The 16,049-nt window shown below is 39.7% G+C and overlaps 1 protein-coding gene across 1 annotated transcript; it reads left to right on the top strand.

Moving 5' to 3' along the window:
* The first annotated feature begins 7,185 nt into the window (after window positions 1-7,185).
* Window positions 7,186-14,877, top strand: LOC109042752 (uncharacterized). Its single transcript, XM_019059673.2, has 2 exons — window positions 7,186-7,343; window positions 13,347-14,877. The coding sequence occupies exon 2, from the start codon at window positions 13,348-13,350 to the stop codon at window positions 13,666-13,668; it is 321 nt and encodes a 106-aa protein (XP_018915218.1). The 5' UTR covers window positions 7,186-7,343; window position 13,347; the 3' UTR covers window positions 13,669-14,877.
* Window positions 14,878-16,049: the final 1,172 nt, after the last annotated feature.

Here is a 16,049-nt window from a genome sequence, read left to right as displayed (position 1 = left end):
TTATCAAGTTCACCGCGCTGCCAAGGTTCACGAATTCAATACCCAAAATGCGCAACCTCTGATCATGTCGCAGTGATAACGCAGTTTCCGCACGGACCATTGCGACTAAAGTTAGCGAGGATGACGATGCGGTAATTCGTGTGGGTGTGCGAAGGATTTTCATGGTGGGTTCGAGAAATGAATATTCCCGCCCAAATCTGGCCTCGGCGGATTTTATTCTCGTTAGTCATACAGCGGGGCACGGGGTTAACTACTCAGCAGGTTGAGTCATAAGGATGGCGGCATGGAGGAAATCTCTCGAAGCGTTTCCTCCGCTGGGGATTCCTGGAAGAAAGTGCAATGGTGGATTCATGAATTTTTGTACTTGGTGCGAGATTACTTTAAGCGCCTCGAAGGGTGGGGGGGGGGGCGTCTGTGATTAACATCATAATCGAGGGATCCGTGAGAGGACCCTCGAAGATTTTAAAAAATATAGTGTGTTTAGACGGCTTTTTCAGTTTTGTGCAATACCATTCACTCGTTTGGCTAAATGACTCGCGCACTGGGGGAAAAAAAACACATTGGACCTAGAGTCCAGACTCTTAAAAACATCGACAAGAAAAAATACTCTTGATTCAATCGGATTTAAGCTTGAATCAAGAACCAAGCCTCTTAATTTAAGCTGATTTCGTTTTGATTCAAGCAAAAATCCGATTGAATCAAGAGTAATTTTTCTTGTCAATGTTTTCAAGAACCTGGACTCTAGATCCAATGTGTTTTTTCCTTGAAAATTTCATTGAAATTCCTTGAAAATTTGTCTCTAAGAGACATGGAAGGTGGCCAAAAGCATTTGTGATGAAGGGACTCCCGATGAATCCTGAGAATGGGTTATTTTAAAATTCAGGTACTGTAGAATCCAACTCAAATAATGCCTACGTGTTTAAAAGGTGTGAAATTTCCAAAATTTACCGGGGGAGGGCCCCCGGACCTTCTTAGAGGGCCCCCCGAACGACAGGAGGAGCCCTTACATTTAGGTCTCCTCCTAACTTTTCGACTACCAGTCCGCCCCTGTGTGCCGCTACTGCAGTTTTGACCGTTCAGGCCGTAGTTTAAGGGCGCGAAAGCCAGGATTGTATTTCGCAAAATGATAATTGTTGCAGAATAATTAAAATTAAGAAGCAAGAATAATATTATTAAATAATAAAAGGAACTCAAATCTACAATATAATGCAAAAAAATTTGGAAAATCTCGTCATGAAAATACAGAAGATTCGAAAACGCCTTCAATTGAGGCGTGATACCTCACGCGTTCCGGAGAGTTCCGCGTTCCCTGCGCCTTAGCAAGGCGATGGAAGTTTAATATTGAAGTAGCATCCTCGCGTTGTTTTTCGGTTTTCCTGTGCCGCTACTGTAGTTTCAACCGTTAAGACCGTAGTTTAAGAGCGCTAAAGCCAGGATTGTAATTCGCAAAAAGATAATTTTTGCATAATAATTAAAAATTCAGAAGCAGGAATAATTTAACTAAATTAGAAAAGGAACTCAAATCTACAATAAAATGCAAAAAACTAACGTAGTTTAAGGGCGCTAAATCCAGGGCTGTATTTCGCAAATGGATAGTGTTAGCAGAATAATTAAAAATTAAGGAGCAGGAGTAATTTAACTAAATAATAAAAGGAACTCAAATCTACAATATAATGCAAAACAATTTGGAAAATCTCGTCATGAAAATACAGAAGATTCGAAAACGCCTTCAATTGAGGCGTGATACCTCACGCGTTCCGGAGAGTTCAAATAGTTGTATCCCTGCGCCTTAGCAAGAATTTTTCTCAGAAAGTTTACAAGTTCCATGAATTAGAGATAGTTAAGAAATTCCTAAGAATCCCTCCTAAAAAATAGTTAAAAACCCGGACACTGATTAATTATCTGTTTATTTACCCTTTTGAACTTCGCGAGACTGGCGTAACCCCACCTTACATCCCCAATTTTTCAGGAAATAACGGAGGAAGCCAGAAAATTGTTTTTATTGGTTTATCGGTGGAATTCTATAAATCCATAAATTATATTTTAAATTGTAAAAAGCAACAGCTGAAAAAAAATAGTTGACCATTCCCTCGAAAGTACGTGAATCCCGTCCTCTGATCAATTCCAGCTGTGTTTCAGTCAAAGGGTTACATATATATTTTTTCAAATGCGTAATTTTCTCCACTTTTTTAAGGAACAACCCCACTCACACTGTCTCCAACATCATACATCCATCGTATCGCATCCTTCAACCTATGGATCGTATTCGATAATAGGTCGATGTATCGTTTGGTTCAAAACAATAGAGCATAACCTCAAACCAAAATTTTAAGATTTAAGTAAGAAAAGCTGAAAAGGAGAACACTCCTAAAAATTTCACTTTTTTATTGCCATTTTATATACTCATAAGAATAAAAAATCTTTCACAAGAAACCCGTTCCCTCAGATTACTTAATTGAATTAGTGAGTTCGAAAACACACCAACTCGGTAACCCGAAATTGCTCAATTTTCATTAGAAACGGTCAATTTGTATAAAAGTCATTGAAGTTAGCGCACCTGTTCCAACTTGGACCTTTAAAATGCCCTTAAGTGCTTGTATTTCGGCACCAAAAGGCTCCTTCCTTAGGCTAATTTCTTCATTTACTGTTCGTTTCGTGTGTGTCTTGATTCTTTTCATTTTTCCGAGTTGGTGTGTTTTCGTTCTCACTGATTCAATTGACTTTTGGGGCTATGTTTACAGGTCGAACCAATCGATATCGATACAATCTCACCTGTTTGATGTATCGAATACGATCCATTAGCTCCTAAGCCGTTCGAAGTTCGAGTGACTTGAGCTCGAAGCTGTAACACTTGGTCGCCCTCCTGACATAAAGGCGTAACTACACTTCGTGATGAACCCTGTTGTCCATATAACTTAATGATTTCCCGGGCTCATCTCTAATTGCAGTTACGCCCTTTTACCATGCCAAGCGACGACTTGGTCACGAGCATGGAGCTTCGCAACCCGTTTTGTTGGAAAATCTGCATCTCTTACTGATCGATTCTGAGGTTACATAATCATCCTCCAGAAAGCGTATATTTCATCGGAGCTTTAATTATACTTATGCTGGTTCTCTTAATGGCCGTCCGCAGTGAGGAAATACTCAACATCCACTGCAATCCGATGATTACTCACTTTTTGGCATCCAGATCTCTCTCAATCACCCTGCGCTTTGCATGGTAATGTGCTAGCAGTAGGATAAACTCATAAAAGGCACGTTTCTCTTAGTTTCAATTAATTCCGAGCTGATGGTAATTTCGGGATGTTTAAAATGACAGCGGGCTGATTATTGAAAACGATAGACAGAGCGATAGACAAGGAAGACATAGTAAGGAGTACGGAGTGATCCTATCGGTTGATTAATTTTTCAAAAAGTAGGAAGAAGTTTTTGATGGTGTGGCGCCTCATGTCTCTCTTCTCTAAAAAGACGCTCTTGTTGGTGCCTCTTCCTAACAAGGGGCAAGTTCAGAGACGGCGCGTGGCTTTAGAGGCCGAATAGTTGCATTGCATCATTTCAAAACCAAATCAACAATGTAGCAGCGTAGATTAGCAAGTATTGCGTTTGCTTGGGACAATTCTTTAATGAAGCGTTCTCACTCACAATTAGCGCCTTCATTGTGAAAAGATACTTCTGAGCATGGCCTGGGAGGCCGAATAGTTGTATCACTTCAAATCCCAATAAACAGCATAGCAGCGTCGAAGGCGCCTCAACGGCACTGGGAACTGGGTACTTGCGTAAACATTCCAATAGTTGTTACAACGACACTTGGCTGTACCGACCAAATGAAGCCCCCCTAAAAGGTTGTTATATCCGATTTCCCAAGTATGGTCTATGATAAATAAATAGCAGCGTAGATCAGCTATTGCGTTTGCTTGAGACAATTCTTTGATGAAGCGCACTCACTCACAATTAACGCCTTCATTGTGAAAAGATACTTCTTAGCATGACCTTGGAGGCCGAAAAGTTGCATCATAACAAGACCCAATCAGCAGTGAAGCGGCAAGTATATTCGAGTAAAATTTAGTTGGATCAGATAATATTTTGTTGAAAGGTTTTGAAACATAAGTAACGCCTTCATTGTAAAAATATACCTATTAGCGTGGTCTCAGAGGCCAAATAGTTGTATCACTTCAAACCTTAATAAACAGTGCACCAGCGCCAATGACGCCTCGCGGCCTCGACGGCACTGGGAACTGGATACTAAAAGGTTATCATATCCGATTTCAACCTGTATAGTCTAGGATAAATAAAATTGAAGTTTTCTAAATAAGTTTTTGTAATTTTTATCCAGAGGACATCTGGATTGCATTTTGCAAAAAAGATCCGAGAGCATTCCAATGTCGCTAAAATCGTGCAACTTTTATCTTACAAATAGAAACTGATCAGCCAGACAAGTTTCATCTTTACTCCCAACAACCTACGAATTTGAGACCAAAATTACCTTTGTAAATTTCATTTTCTACATGATTTTGGTAATTTTTTGCAAAGAGTGTAAGTTGGACGATCTTAGCAACATTGGAATGCTCTCGGTTCCTTTTTGCAAAATGCAATCCATATTACATATGTCGCAGGCGAATGGTCAAACCAGGCATTTTGTCAAATTTTGACAGTCAAGATTTATTTTCCTTCAACATGTTTAAAATACTACTGTATGATACACATGTTTACAGAGAATTCTTATTTACGGGAGCAATACTATATCTTGTCTAAAATTAGGAAAAGAACAAAAATTTCAATCTCAGTAAGATTGGTCCCGTTGAGGTGAAATGATCCAGCTAATAGTCTGGTGCTCAAACCAATCATCACAAATTATAACGTTTATCACTCGATTTTAAACTTGATTAAAATTTAACATGTTTCGCTCTCTCTCATACCTCGTCCACCCCGAGAATTGTCTGCTGGAAGCCTGTCCGCCTTTGACATTAGACGCGGAGATTTCTTTCACTTGAATTTACCTGATCAAATAACCGGACGAGACTTTTCCGGAAAGAGCTCAAATGAATGACAAACCATCTATAAGTGAAACGATCGAGACGGAGTCATGATCGAACCAGGAACACAGTCTCAGCGAAACCTGGAGCAATTAGAGCGTAGAGAAAGCAAAAACACGAAAGAAGAAGATCAGTGACTCGGAACGGATTAGGGAAAGCACCGGAGCAGGCATTGTCTGCCGCGGAAAGAAAAAAGGATGAGTGAATACTGAATAGAATGATGACACGAAGAAAACAAAAAACGCCTTCAATGAGCGTAGATGCAACAGTAGATACGTGTTGCACAGTCAAGCCTCTGCTCGCGTGAGCTGCGAATTATCCCCATCAGAAAGGCCTTGAAATAAGATATTATAAGCTCCTGGGATGATTTGCGGTCGAATCTTGACTCAAGCTTGTCACGACCTGTGACGACAAGGAAAACCAGGGTCATCTTTGGCTTTACCATCTAAAAGTACCCAGGAAAACAGATAACGCATGCTTGAAAACTTTTCCTCACTGTGTCTGACGAGGATTTTCTCGGTCCAATGGCATAATCCGCCCGTGTACCACGTACCACACTGCTTGCCTAGTATAAGATTTTTTTTTGGAGGGGGAGGCAGTGCGTCCTATGATGGTATCTTAAAATTACCCAATATAAGTAAATTGATTCATTTTTTTGCGGACAGGGGCATAATTTTACATAGGTGGCTTGTAGAGTTACTATCCCTCTTACGTCTTATTGTTGAGTCTGAGAGCTACCGTAGATCTTGCGTATGAACGTTGGTCACTGATGAAATTGGTTTGCCAGCACCAGCAGAAAATGTCACAAACTTATCTTTCATTTAATTTCGATTCCATATCACTAACATATAATCATCCACTACTCTTACGCGATCGATAACGAGCAAACATGATGGTACCTAATATGGACTACATTTTGCAATTTGGAACTATAAAATCTAGCCCGATAAAAAAACAACGTATGTTCCATTAGTTTCCCTATGCACCTAAGTGTTTTTCCAGAAGAGCCAGAATTTATAGTTCCAAATTGCAAAATGCAGTCCATATAAAGTCACCCTCGGAATAAACTGCCCACTTTTGTCCCTTGCATACATGGATTACATTTGGACTACATTTTGCAATTAGGAACTATAAAGTCCGGCCCGGTTTAAAAACAACGTATGTGCCATTAGTTTCCCTATGCACATTAGTGTTTTTTCAAATGAGCCAGAATTTATAGGTCCAAATTGCAAAATGCAGTCCATTTTGCAATAAGGAGCCACTATCTCTGGCTCTCCCATAAAAGCACATATTTGCATATGAAAACCAATGGCATGTACGTTGTTTCTAAAATGGGCCAGAAATAGTGGTTCCATATTGCAAAATGTAATCCATATAGCTGACCCTCTCAAACCTATATTACATACTGATTGATCTCGGAAAGTTTGGAAAATGTTTGATCGCCAATTTTCACTGCAAAATTTGTAAAATAAAATCAACTTTATAATAGAGCGAAGCAAATCTTAGAGCCTGTTCAGCCATTATACGCTGCGTGAGCTATAAGCTGGAGGCGCAACATTCTGAGGGGCCCGACATTTTTGGGAATTCTATAACGTAAAGTACCTACGCGTCTCTTGTCACATCTTTTTTTCCAAAACCAGCTTTCTTTGAGTCGATCTGTTCGCAACCGAGCACCTCAGAATCGTTTACAATATTTTTTTAATCGCTTCTCAAAGATGAATTTGAATGATTTTCCTACTACCGCCTGACATCTTCTTTCGGCGAGGGGGGTGGGGAGGTTGTGTCTCCGACATCCCTCCCTCCACGATAGTACCAAGTACCTACTTATTGGGGCGCCGAACAAAGTTCAGTCTAGGGGCACGAAAAATGTAAATCCGGCCCCGACAATGCACTTCGTTGTTGACAAGATTGTTTGCAAGACCAAGACAATATCCTGTAGAAGTAATAATATATTCTGCGTCTAAATTATATGGTGCGATTGATTACAGATCATAGTCAAGAATCATCTCTCAGCCTTGACAAGAGTTTCTACCCCCTCCTCCCTTCATGGGGGCAATAGGGATTTAGGGGGCTGGTGGCAGGGGCAGGGGGGAGGGGGCTTTTGGGCACGGTCCATTCCGCACGCGCTGCACCGTAGCATCGTCTATCCATGCGCCAGACATGTTCCTTCCTCCCACCACATTATGGCGCGCGCTGGACCCCCCTTGGAGGAAGGGGGGCGCATGGGCCCACCGACTGGACCTCAGCTGCCGCGGCTTATCGGACAGACCGACTGCGCTCTTCCTGACGTTCGCACTCAACATTTCTCAGGTAAGTCGTACTTAGCCGAAATTTTCCCTCGTGAAACCTGACCCCTTTTTTTACAAAGAGAGAGAATGGGGTGAAGGGGATGCAATATTATTGATGGTTGATACAGCTAACAGGAAATTTATAAAATTGAAAATGCAATTAAATTAATTTTTTTTTTTTTTTGGGGGCCTTTTTGTTTTTATACTATCGATATATTTACCAACTGCTAGTGTTTATGTTCCTTAGGTTTATTTTTCTGTTTTTTGTTCTTCTTTATTGCAAATTATCCTTTTAAAGAAAATTTTACTGACAAAAAAGGGGAATTGAATGATCCTCTTCCATCTAAGGGATATTCGACCGGATGGCTGGTTTTGGACCCGTTTTTCAAAATTGGAAGATCAGAAGTGAAACCCGGTGCTCTCAATCGTCTTGATAAAGGACCTTTTTTCAGATTTTATATATATTATTATTGGAAGGTCTCACAAAGGTAGCTTGACGTCCCCCTCCCCACTACCACGCTTGGCGCATATTCAGCATTGTTTTTTTCCTTAGCACATTTTTCAATGTCGTAAAAGTGCACGATAGTTGCGGATTGCTAGTTCATTCAAAGAAGAGAAAAAAATCAATGCTCCTTGTACATGTGATGCTATTTGTTGGTTTTTACGCGGATATTTTTTTAAAGGGCCCATCGGAGGAGAGCTGATGGGACAAAAATCGCTAAATTTGAAGAAGTGCGATGCTTCAAACCCCCCCCCCCCCCCCCCCCCCGACATCAAGACTGGTAGAGTGATCTTTTATGTTGAAAATGTTTTGCATTTAGTCATTCTGTTTCCTTCCGACCTAACTCTGTAATATGCAATCTTAATTTTCGAGGTTTTTTTGTTTACGTAAAACGTAGTGCATATGCACAGACTGCAAAATTCCAAAATTCTCATTTAGTTTAGACGTCTTGTATTCATAAAGAGAGTTTTACTTTGAATTAAAATAGGGTTTAGTTTGTCGAAATCTTGTGTGGACTGAAGATGAGACTCTAGATTTTCTTTAATATAAATTTAAAGAAATAATAATAATATTACTATGACCAAGAATGACACATTTTAAAATTGTAAGATTTAAGAGTATCCTATCAGACTCAGCAGCTAGAGATTCATGCTTCACAATTCTGAAATATATATGTTTTTTCTCTCAACGAATCCTTTTCTACCCCCCTCCCCCATTTCATGGCCTTTTTCATGTTAGACCTTTTCTAAGGCCAAATGTTTTTTCATAATAACCAAGCAAGTCCATCATAATATATCCATGGGGCATTAATTTGGCTCAGTTCTTTTTGAATAAACTATACATTCGCAACTAAAGAATATCTCTACGATATTTAAAAAAATCTGCTACCAAGAAAATGATCCTAAAACCGTGCCCATAGGGGGAGATGCTCTTTTAGGACGCTCAAATACTAATATTTTCAAAATCTGAAAAAATTCGGTTGGGAACACCGGGTATTCCCACTTTTACTACCGGAAAAACGTCATGACTTACTCTAACGTCCATCAGAGGTACCACCCTATTTTGGAAAAATCAAAGCCAAAAAAGTACGAAAATTGAAAGAGGAATTCAAATTAAATTCGAATGTGAAATGGGAGTTTGGAGTAAAACTAATCGTGCGTTTAAATCCGAACGATATTGGAGTTTTATTTTGAGTCCCTATAATTTTATTTAATTGTGCTTTTTTAAAGTTTTTTTCCCCCTCAGGATAGAGTGGACTGAAAATTCATGTTTAACAGCACTCGTGTCTTTATCATTACTGTAAATTTTGTTGCAGTTACTATGTGTTATGTTTTTTCGGTAAATGAATGCAGTCACAATGAAAACTCAGAATGTTTTAGATATGATGTTGTGAAACGTGATTTTGTACTTTCTTCGATCCCACGTGTTTTTCGTCCGTTACGTTTGAATATGAAAAATAACTCGGTAATTTCGGCACCATTCATAATTTTTAGAAGATACATTTTTTCTCTCAAAAGGTCTTACAGGACGCAGATCTTGTTTCTTTGACGTTAAATCCCATTTTTCAAACCACTAAAGACTGTTTTGGTGCCTTATAGCTATAGCCCGACATCATAACTCTCGTACTTAGTTTCATCGCAAATATCGTCACCCTCTGGCCAAAGTATCACAAGCGCCACGCGACATTTTAAAATTTCCGCTGCCATTTTATTTTTTTACAGAGAAATTGTTGGTTGCATCTGTTCGAAAATTTCACCGAATTTTATCGGGGGCATAAAGAAAATTCAGTGACATTTTCGGACTGCTTCTCGAAAAATTTCTCTGTAAAAAAATAAAATGACTACGAAAATTTTTAAACGTCGCATGGCGCTTGTGATACTTTGGCCGGGGGGTGACGATATGAAGATGAAAGAGCTTCCATCTCACAGGAAAAGTGCGTTCGAACTAAGGTGGCGTGGAGTCTAGGACGGTCGATCGAACGGTATCTGGCAAGTACAAGATTTCCTATGTGCGCGTGAAAGTTACTTAATTTGCATTACTTTTGATGAAACAATCCATGTGCCTCCTTTCAAAGACAACTTTGCCGAGTTGATTTCGTTGTCGTCACGTACGGTTTTTTGTATTTAACGCCGTCGTTCGCCCCAAAAGAATCACCGGTTCGCAAGGCCACCACGCGCTGCGCCGCACAGTGGATCGAGTCAATCAGAGAGCTCGGACATGAAATTTTTGACTAAAACTGCGACTTTTGATGTTTATTTCGTCACATTTTACATTTTAAGGGGTGCTTTCAGAAGAAAATTTCACGAGGGAACCAATGAAACCACTTTTAGAACCTCGAAGTCTTGTATAAAAACGGAGTTATAAACGTTTGAAGTTTCCAAATTTTGTCCGACTTCTCATATTGACTCGATTCAGTGTGCGCCGTCCGTCACATTGCCGCGCCGATGCGAGCGGCGCGTGAAGTAAGAGCCCATTAGTTTGTATTGCGTTACCCCGCAGTTCGCAGTCGTCAAACTCTTATGAAATACTACCGGTTCCCCATATGAATCCATGCTTACTTAAAATCTAGGCTTCGACAGTCAAAACTTGACTATCCGCAGCGCTGCTGAGTATAATATACTGCTGTGCTAAAGAAGAACGCCGTATAAACCATCAGGCACTGCCAAATTTCCATCGAAAAACAACGAATTTTCAGGGAAATTGGTGAATTTTTTTCATCAGATATTTCGGAGAATTTTTTCGAAAGTTGATCTAAAATTCCTGAAAATTTTAATGGAAAATACTCACAACTTTCTTCAAAAATAGATATTTTCTGAGAGGAAATTTGGCAACATTCCAATGCTCATACAGCGTTTTTCCTTAGCACGGTATAGAATAAGGCTCTTGTCACTCGTCTCAGAAAGCAAGTTGACACAACACGTCTCTCGGACGAGGGAGCATGACTCCATTAGGGCTGCTTAATTGACCCAAACAATATAATTTTTCACGAGAATGTACATGTTTTTATGTCCAAAATCGTTTTAATTTTTGCTCGAGATCAGAAGAAAAATCGGTGAAATTTCAGTTAGTACAAAAAAAACCATGTATGTAAGTTCATCAGTAGCCCATACGTCAAAATTAAAAAAAAAAAAAAAAAAAAAAAAAAAAACTTAATAATAGTTTAGTTAATAACACGATACTCGGTACAAAGAGCTGATGAAATACAATGATTTTGAAAAAAAAAAATTCTCGATTTCTCATGATTAATTTCCTCCGAGAAGCACTAAACTGGCGATGTAACGGTGTCTCGCAGCTGCAGCAGGCTTCTGGCTCAGTTGCAGCATCATGCCGGTAGTAGGCTACCAAACGGCTCTTGAAATTATTCGAATTAATGTATCTTGTCGATTTGTTAATGTTGACATTACAACCAATGCCTCTTGATCCTCCTGCGCTGCTACCATGCCTGATCCCTACTTTCACCATCGCCATAACCAGCCCCGGGTTTCTCTCAGTTACGATTGGTCCCTTAAATAAGACGATGACTCAGTGATAATTGCGATAACACCAAGTATTGGAGGAGGGGGTGGGGGTCGATTACAGGTTTAAAATTTTTTAACGATGCCTCAGCATGCGCTCTCAGAATTCAATTTATACGTAGGTCGTGCACTGTTAAAAATAATTTGGGCTCTGAGTGGATTTTGAAATGTTCTATATTGAATCTGAACCTGAGTTAACATATCTTTGGGACCGCTGAGAAGGTTTGCCGTGAAAAATTGTAATTTTACACGTGCGCGTTGGCATGTTCTTTCGCGAATCCATGTCGTTGAATCGTGAGAAAATTTCTCCGCCGCTAAAAAAAAAACTCTGGGCAACTCTCTCAGAGATTGAAGTGGCTCAAAGAAATGTGACCGAAACCGAATCTGAGTGAATTTTTGTTTACAGTGCGACGTTAAGCAGAAAGGAGCCAAAGTCACACACTGAAAAAAAAATATCTCGGTGTATTTACTAAGAAAAGGGTAAAATTACCAAGAACTCAGAGTTCCATTTGATCCCAGTTTTTTCTTGGTAAAATTACCATTTATGGAATTGGTAATTTAACCGAGAAATCTCGGTAAAATTACTGAACTTTCTCGGTAATTTTACTCGACATTGGTGAGAACGCCAATATTTTTTATCGACTGTGGTAGAATTACCGAGATAAAATGGCAAAGTTACCGGGAATTGATTACCAATAAAAGTGGTATCCTCACCTGAAAAAACAGTAAAAATACCGGTTTTTAGGTAAGCTTACCAGTCTGTCTTGGTAAAATGACCAATAATTGGTAAAAAAAAGTGAGATGGTAAAGGTACCAACGGACCTTGGTAAAAACGCCGAGAATTTTTTTTCAGTGCATTAGCCGTTGCCAAATTTCTTCTGATGGTTTATTTATTATTATTTTTTATGGGAAAACGATAGCGAGGATTCTTTAAATATGACATAGCGACAGGGAAACTACCAGACCACGAATCTCGGTTTGCGACGTTTTAGAATTCCTGTCCTAACATATTTTTAAAATGGAAAACCATTCAAAGTCAGCTCTTGAAACCTATCGTGTTTTTTCTTCTCTATGCGAAGAAAACTCTGTGAAAATTTCAAGAAAGGATATTGAGTTGTTCTCCTTCAAAGGAAATTGGGAGCGGAAATTTTTAAACACCGCTAACGAGATACGCGATCTGGTAGTTTCACCATCGATAGGATATCCACTGTGACGTGATGCAAATTCCCTGAAACTTTTAGAAGAAAAATTCTGGATAACCCATATTCGGTGCGTATTGGCAGAGACTTAAACGCAAGACGAACAAAGTAGATGGGTGTGACCTGTGAGTCCTGTGACGTGCATTACTGCATTATGCAAAGGCTGTATTCATAGAATGTGCGGTACTCATTCACTTGCGATTTCGCGAGTGTCCTAGCTGTTACTTTTTGCTCAAGATGAGAAAAACGTCCTTTTGAATTCCCGCAGCATAACAAACAGTACTCTCATTTAACACAAAATTTGTGTTGGTTTTTGTTTCACTTCCTATATTAACCAAAAGTAACACAAGAACACAAATATTTTTATCAGTGCGTGAACTGAATGAACATAATGTTTTCATTAAGACTCGTACATTAAAAGCACTAACGGTTTTTCCCACGACGCGACGAAGGCTTTTCCCACCATCCAAAATTCCTGGGGGGCCAGCTGAAACTATTTTCAGTTCTAAGGGGGCCAGGAAAACCACCCCCCTCTCCCACCGTCCGCCAATGCAAAGATACGTAGTCTGGGAGTTTCACCAATCGATATGCAACGAATCATCCGTCAGCCGAATTGCAAACACCGACTGAGCAGTAGACATGATGGCGTCGGACTTCTCCCACGGTTTATCCGATGGGTCGTGTTAATTGCTGTCCCATATTTAAAATAGACGTTAATAGTTCGTTTGCGAAATCGACGACGACTCTTAGATTGACGAGTGATTGATGAGTCGGCAGTGAATGATACATCTTATTCGATTGTTTTACAGAATGATGACGAAGCTCACTTTGGGTGGCGCACTGCTGATCTGTCTGGTAGCCGTGTGCTCAGCCGCTCCCGCACCGAGACCCCAACACGGCAAAGAGGGCGCGTTCCTGACGAACGAGGCTATCCGACAAGTGCAGAGCACACATCTCATTCCGCAAGGGGCCCAAATCCAGAAAGTCCAAGAGGGCGTTGAGATCGCCGCCTACGAATCCATCCCTGGGGACCAGCGCATCAACCTCGTTGACATCCTTGGCGACCACGTCCCACCAGAGGTAGTCAACAACCTCCAGTCCCAAATCGACCAGGTTGGCAAAGCTAGGTAAAATTCTCAGCCTACACTGCGACGCGTAATGACCTGAGATCATAAGTCATCGAGTATACACCATTTCCTCCAGATTTTTACCCCCCAAGATGGATGAAGCCTCTACAAATCAAGAAAGTTACCGATAAAATCCATCGTCATTTTAGGAAGGATGAAGCTTCTACAAATCAAGAAATTTACCGATAAAATCCATCGTCATTTTAGGGAAGGGGCTCCATCAGAAAGCACCAGTGTATGTACCAAATTGAGTGATCCGTTTTCGGTGACTTATTCATGGACTAAAATATTCAAAGAGAGAGGTTCCGGGGGAACCGGTGTAAAAGTAAAAGAGGAAATCTAGCGTGTCTGGCGTATATCGCCAAAAGAAAACGTTTTCAACTTTTAGATTGATTTAAAAAGTGTAAAATTTAAATTAAAATCGTAAAATATTACGTATACGGCACAATTTTATGAGCTGAGAAAAATTGCTAAGCAAGAGAACGCTAGCTCTATCAAAAACGCAATATTCCCTTCTTTATGTGACAGGCTGGCACATAAAGAAGGGTCCATGCTGGCCCAGCATGGACGAATTTAATTTCGTCCCATTCCCTGTATCAAAAGGCTCTGTAAGATAATTGCATTTCGATACAGAGAATTTCTCGGGTTTTCACAAAAGCAACACACCAGAAATTTTGAGCTTCTCATAAACATTACCTTGAACCTAATATTTTTGGCTCGACTATGGCAAATTGTCAGTAATGCTCACAGATGGGTCAAATTTTTGAGGGGGAAAAAACATTGAATTTTGATGCAGCATTTTGGATGATGTGCACATAGAGCGTTACAAAAGTCTTGTCATAAACTCTCATGTTAGTGAAAAAATGATTTTTAAGCTTGCAGCATTTGCATTCTGCTAGCTTTACTTGCCCATTCATAGCAGGACGCTAGGGACAAGACTTTTAGAACACCCCATGTATATCATCCATCCAAGGGACCGGTTTGGACCAGTCCTACCTTACCATTATGTATTTATCCTCCTAAACTATTTCAGACGGCTATACATTCATGCATTTCAATTTTTGCATAATTGGCGTTTGCCTGCAATGGTTATGATAAAAATCTACATATCAGTATCTTTTTCCCCATGGGTGAATAATTTGTTCCATTAGACCCCTCATTGTTTCTCTTCCTTTTATTGTACATCAAGAAAAATAAATGAATAGGACAATAATGCCTCTGTTCTTGGTACCTAATTTCCTTCGATCATCTAATAATATTGACAAAATCTGGTGCAAGATTACCTAAAACATTTGAATTGTAATTTGTTACCTATAGAAAAACTGAAACTCTCGGGCTTAAATGAAAAATTTTCAACAAAAACTTTTTTTGCGTAAATAATAATACGAGAAAATGTTTTAATCTTGAAACACAAACCTTACGGGTAGACTTCCGCAAATGCCAAAACTAGTGGCGTGGCGTGCTTTGCGATATATCGATTGTTATACCATTTAAACCTATGGAAAAGGATCGATAAACAGGGTGTTCGCAGCAAACACCTTAATAATCGATTCTTTACCATACGTTTAAATGGCAAAACAATCGATAAATCGCAATTCACGCCACGCCACTGGCCAAAACGTCAGTTTCGCAGAAGACACAAAAATTGATATCGGTAGTTAGAAATCTCATTTCGGCTCGAATTTTGGCACATGTGCGCAGAATACGTTTACAAATAATAATTTTTGGAAGGTTTAAGAAAAAAATAAATTTTACAACGAATATTGGCGCTCGTGATACTGTGTTCTAAGAGGATCCCGTGAACACTGTTGCGGATGAAGGATGAAATAGGCATTTTGCATGCGCCTAAATTGGCGCTTGAAATACATAATTTTGCACCCCTTCAAGCTGAACATACGTAACCAAGGAATAAAAAAAACCCGTGAAAATACTTCTCACCATCTTAAAACTTGGCGCTTATGATACTTTCCCAAGACATATTGTTTGTGTTAGATACGTACGTTTCTGAACTATGACAGTTGTTTGAAGCATCAAATTATAATTTTAATTTAACAAAGAACTATGGAGACAATCCTAACCCATTGTCGGTAAGAACGGCACAGTTCGTCGCCCCTCTGACGTAAGGGCGTATCTCGATTTTCGCATGAGTCCCAGAAAGCATGAATTTATATGTAAAACAGGGCTCACGTGGAAATTGAAATACGCCCTTATGTCAGAGGAGCGACGATTTGAGGGGCTTGGAGGGCAAGGCGCATAAGTGGAGTTTTTGCCATTCCGAAAAATACGTGTTTGAAGTTTTGAAAATACGTGGATCCTTATGGCGGAAAGAAAGTTTAAACTGACTTTTTGATGCTTAAAAATTGGAATTTGGGAGCAAAATTTTCA

Source organism: Bemisia tabaci, chromosome 2, assembly GCF_918797505.1.
Source record: "Bemisia tabaci chromosome 2, PGI_BMITA_v3".
Taxonomy (NCBI): Eukaryota; Metazoa; Arthropoda; class Insecta; order Hemiptera; family Aleyrodidae; genus Bemisia; species Bemisia tabaci.
Note: the sequence above shows the minus strand (reverse complement) of the source record. Positions and strands in the feature narration are given on the sequence as shown.

Excerpts from the sequence above, each read along its gene's own strand:
- LOC109042752 (XM_019059673.2), top strand. The coding sequence starts at position 13,348 with ATGATGACGAAGCTCACTTTGGGTGGCGCACTGCTGATCTGTCTGGTA.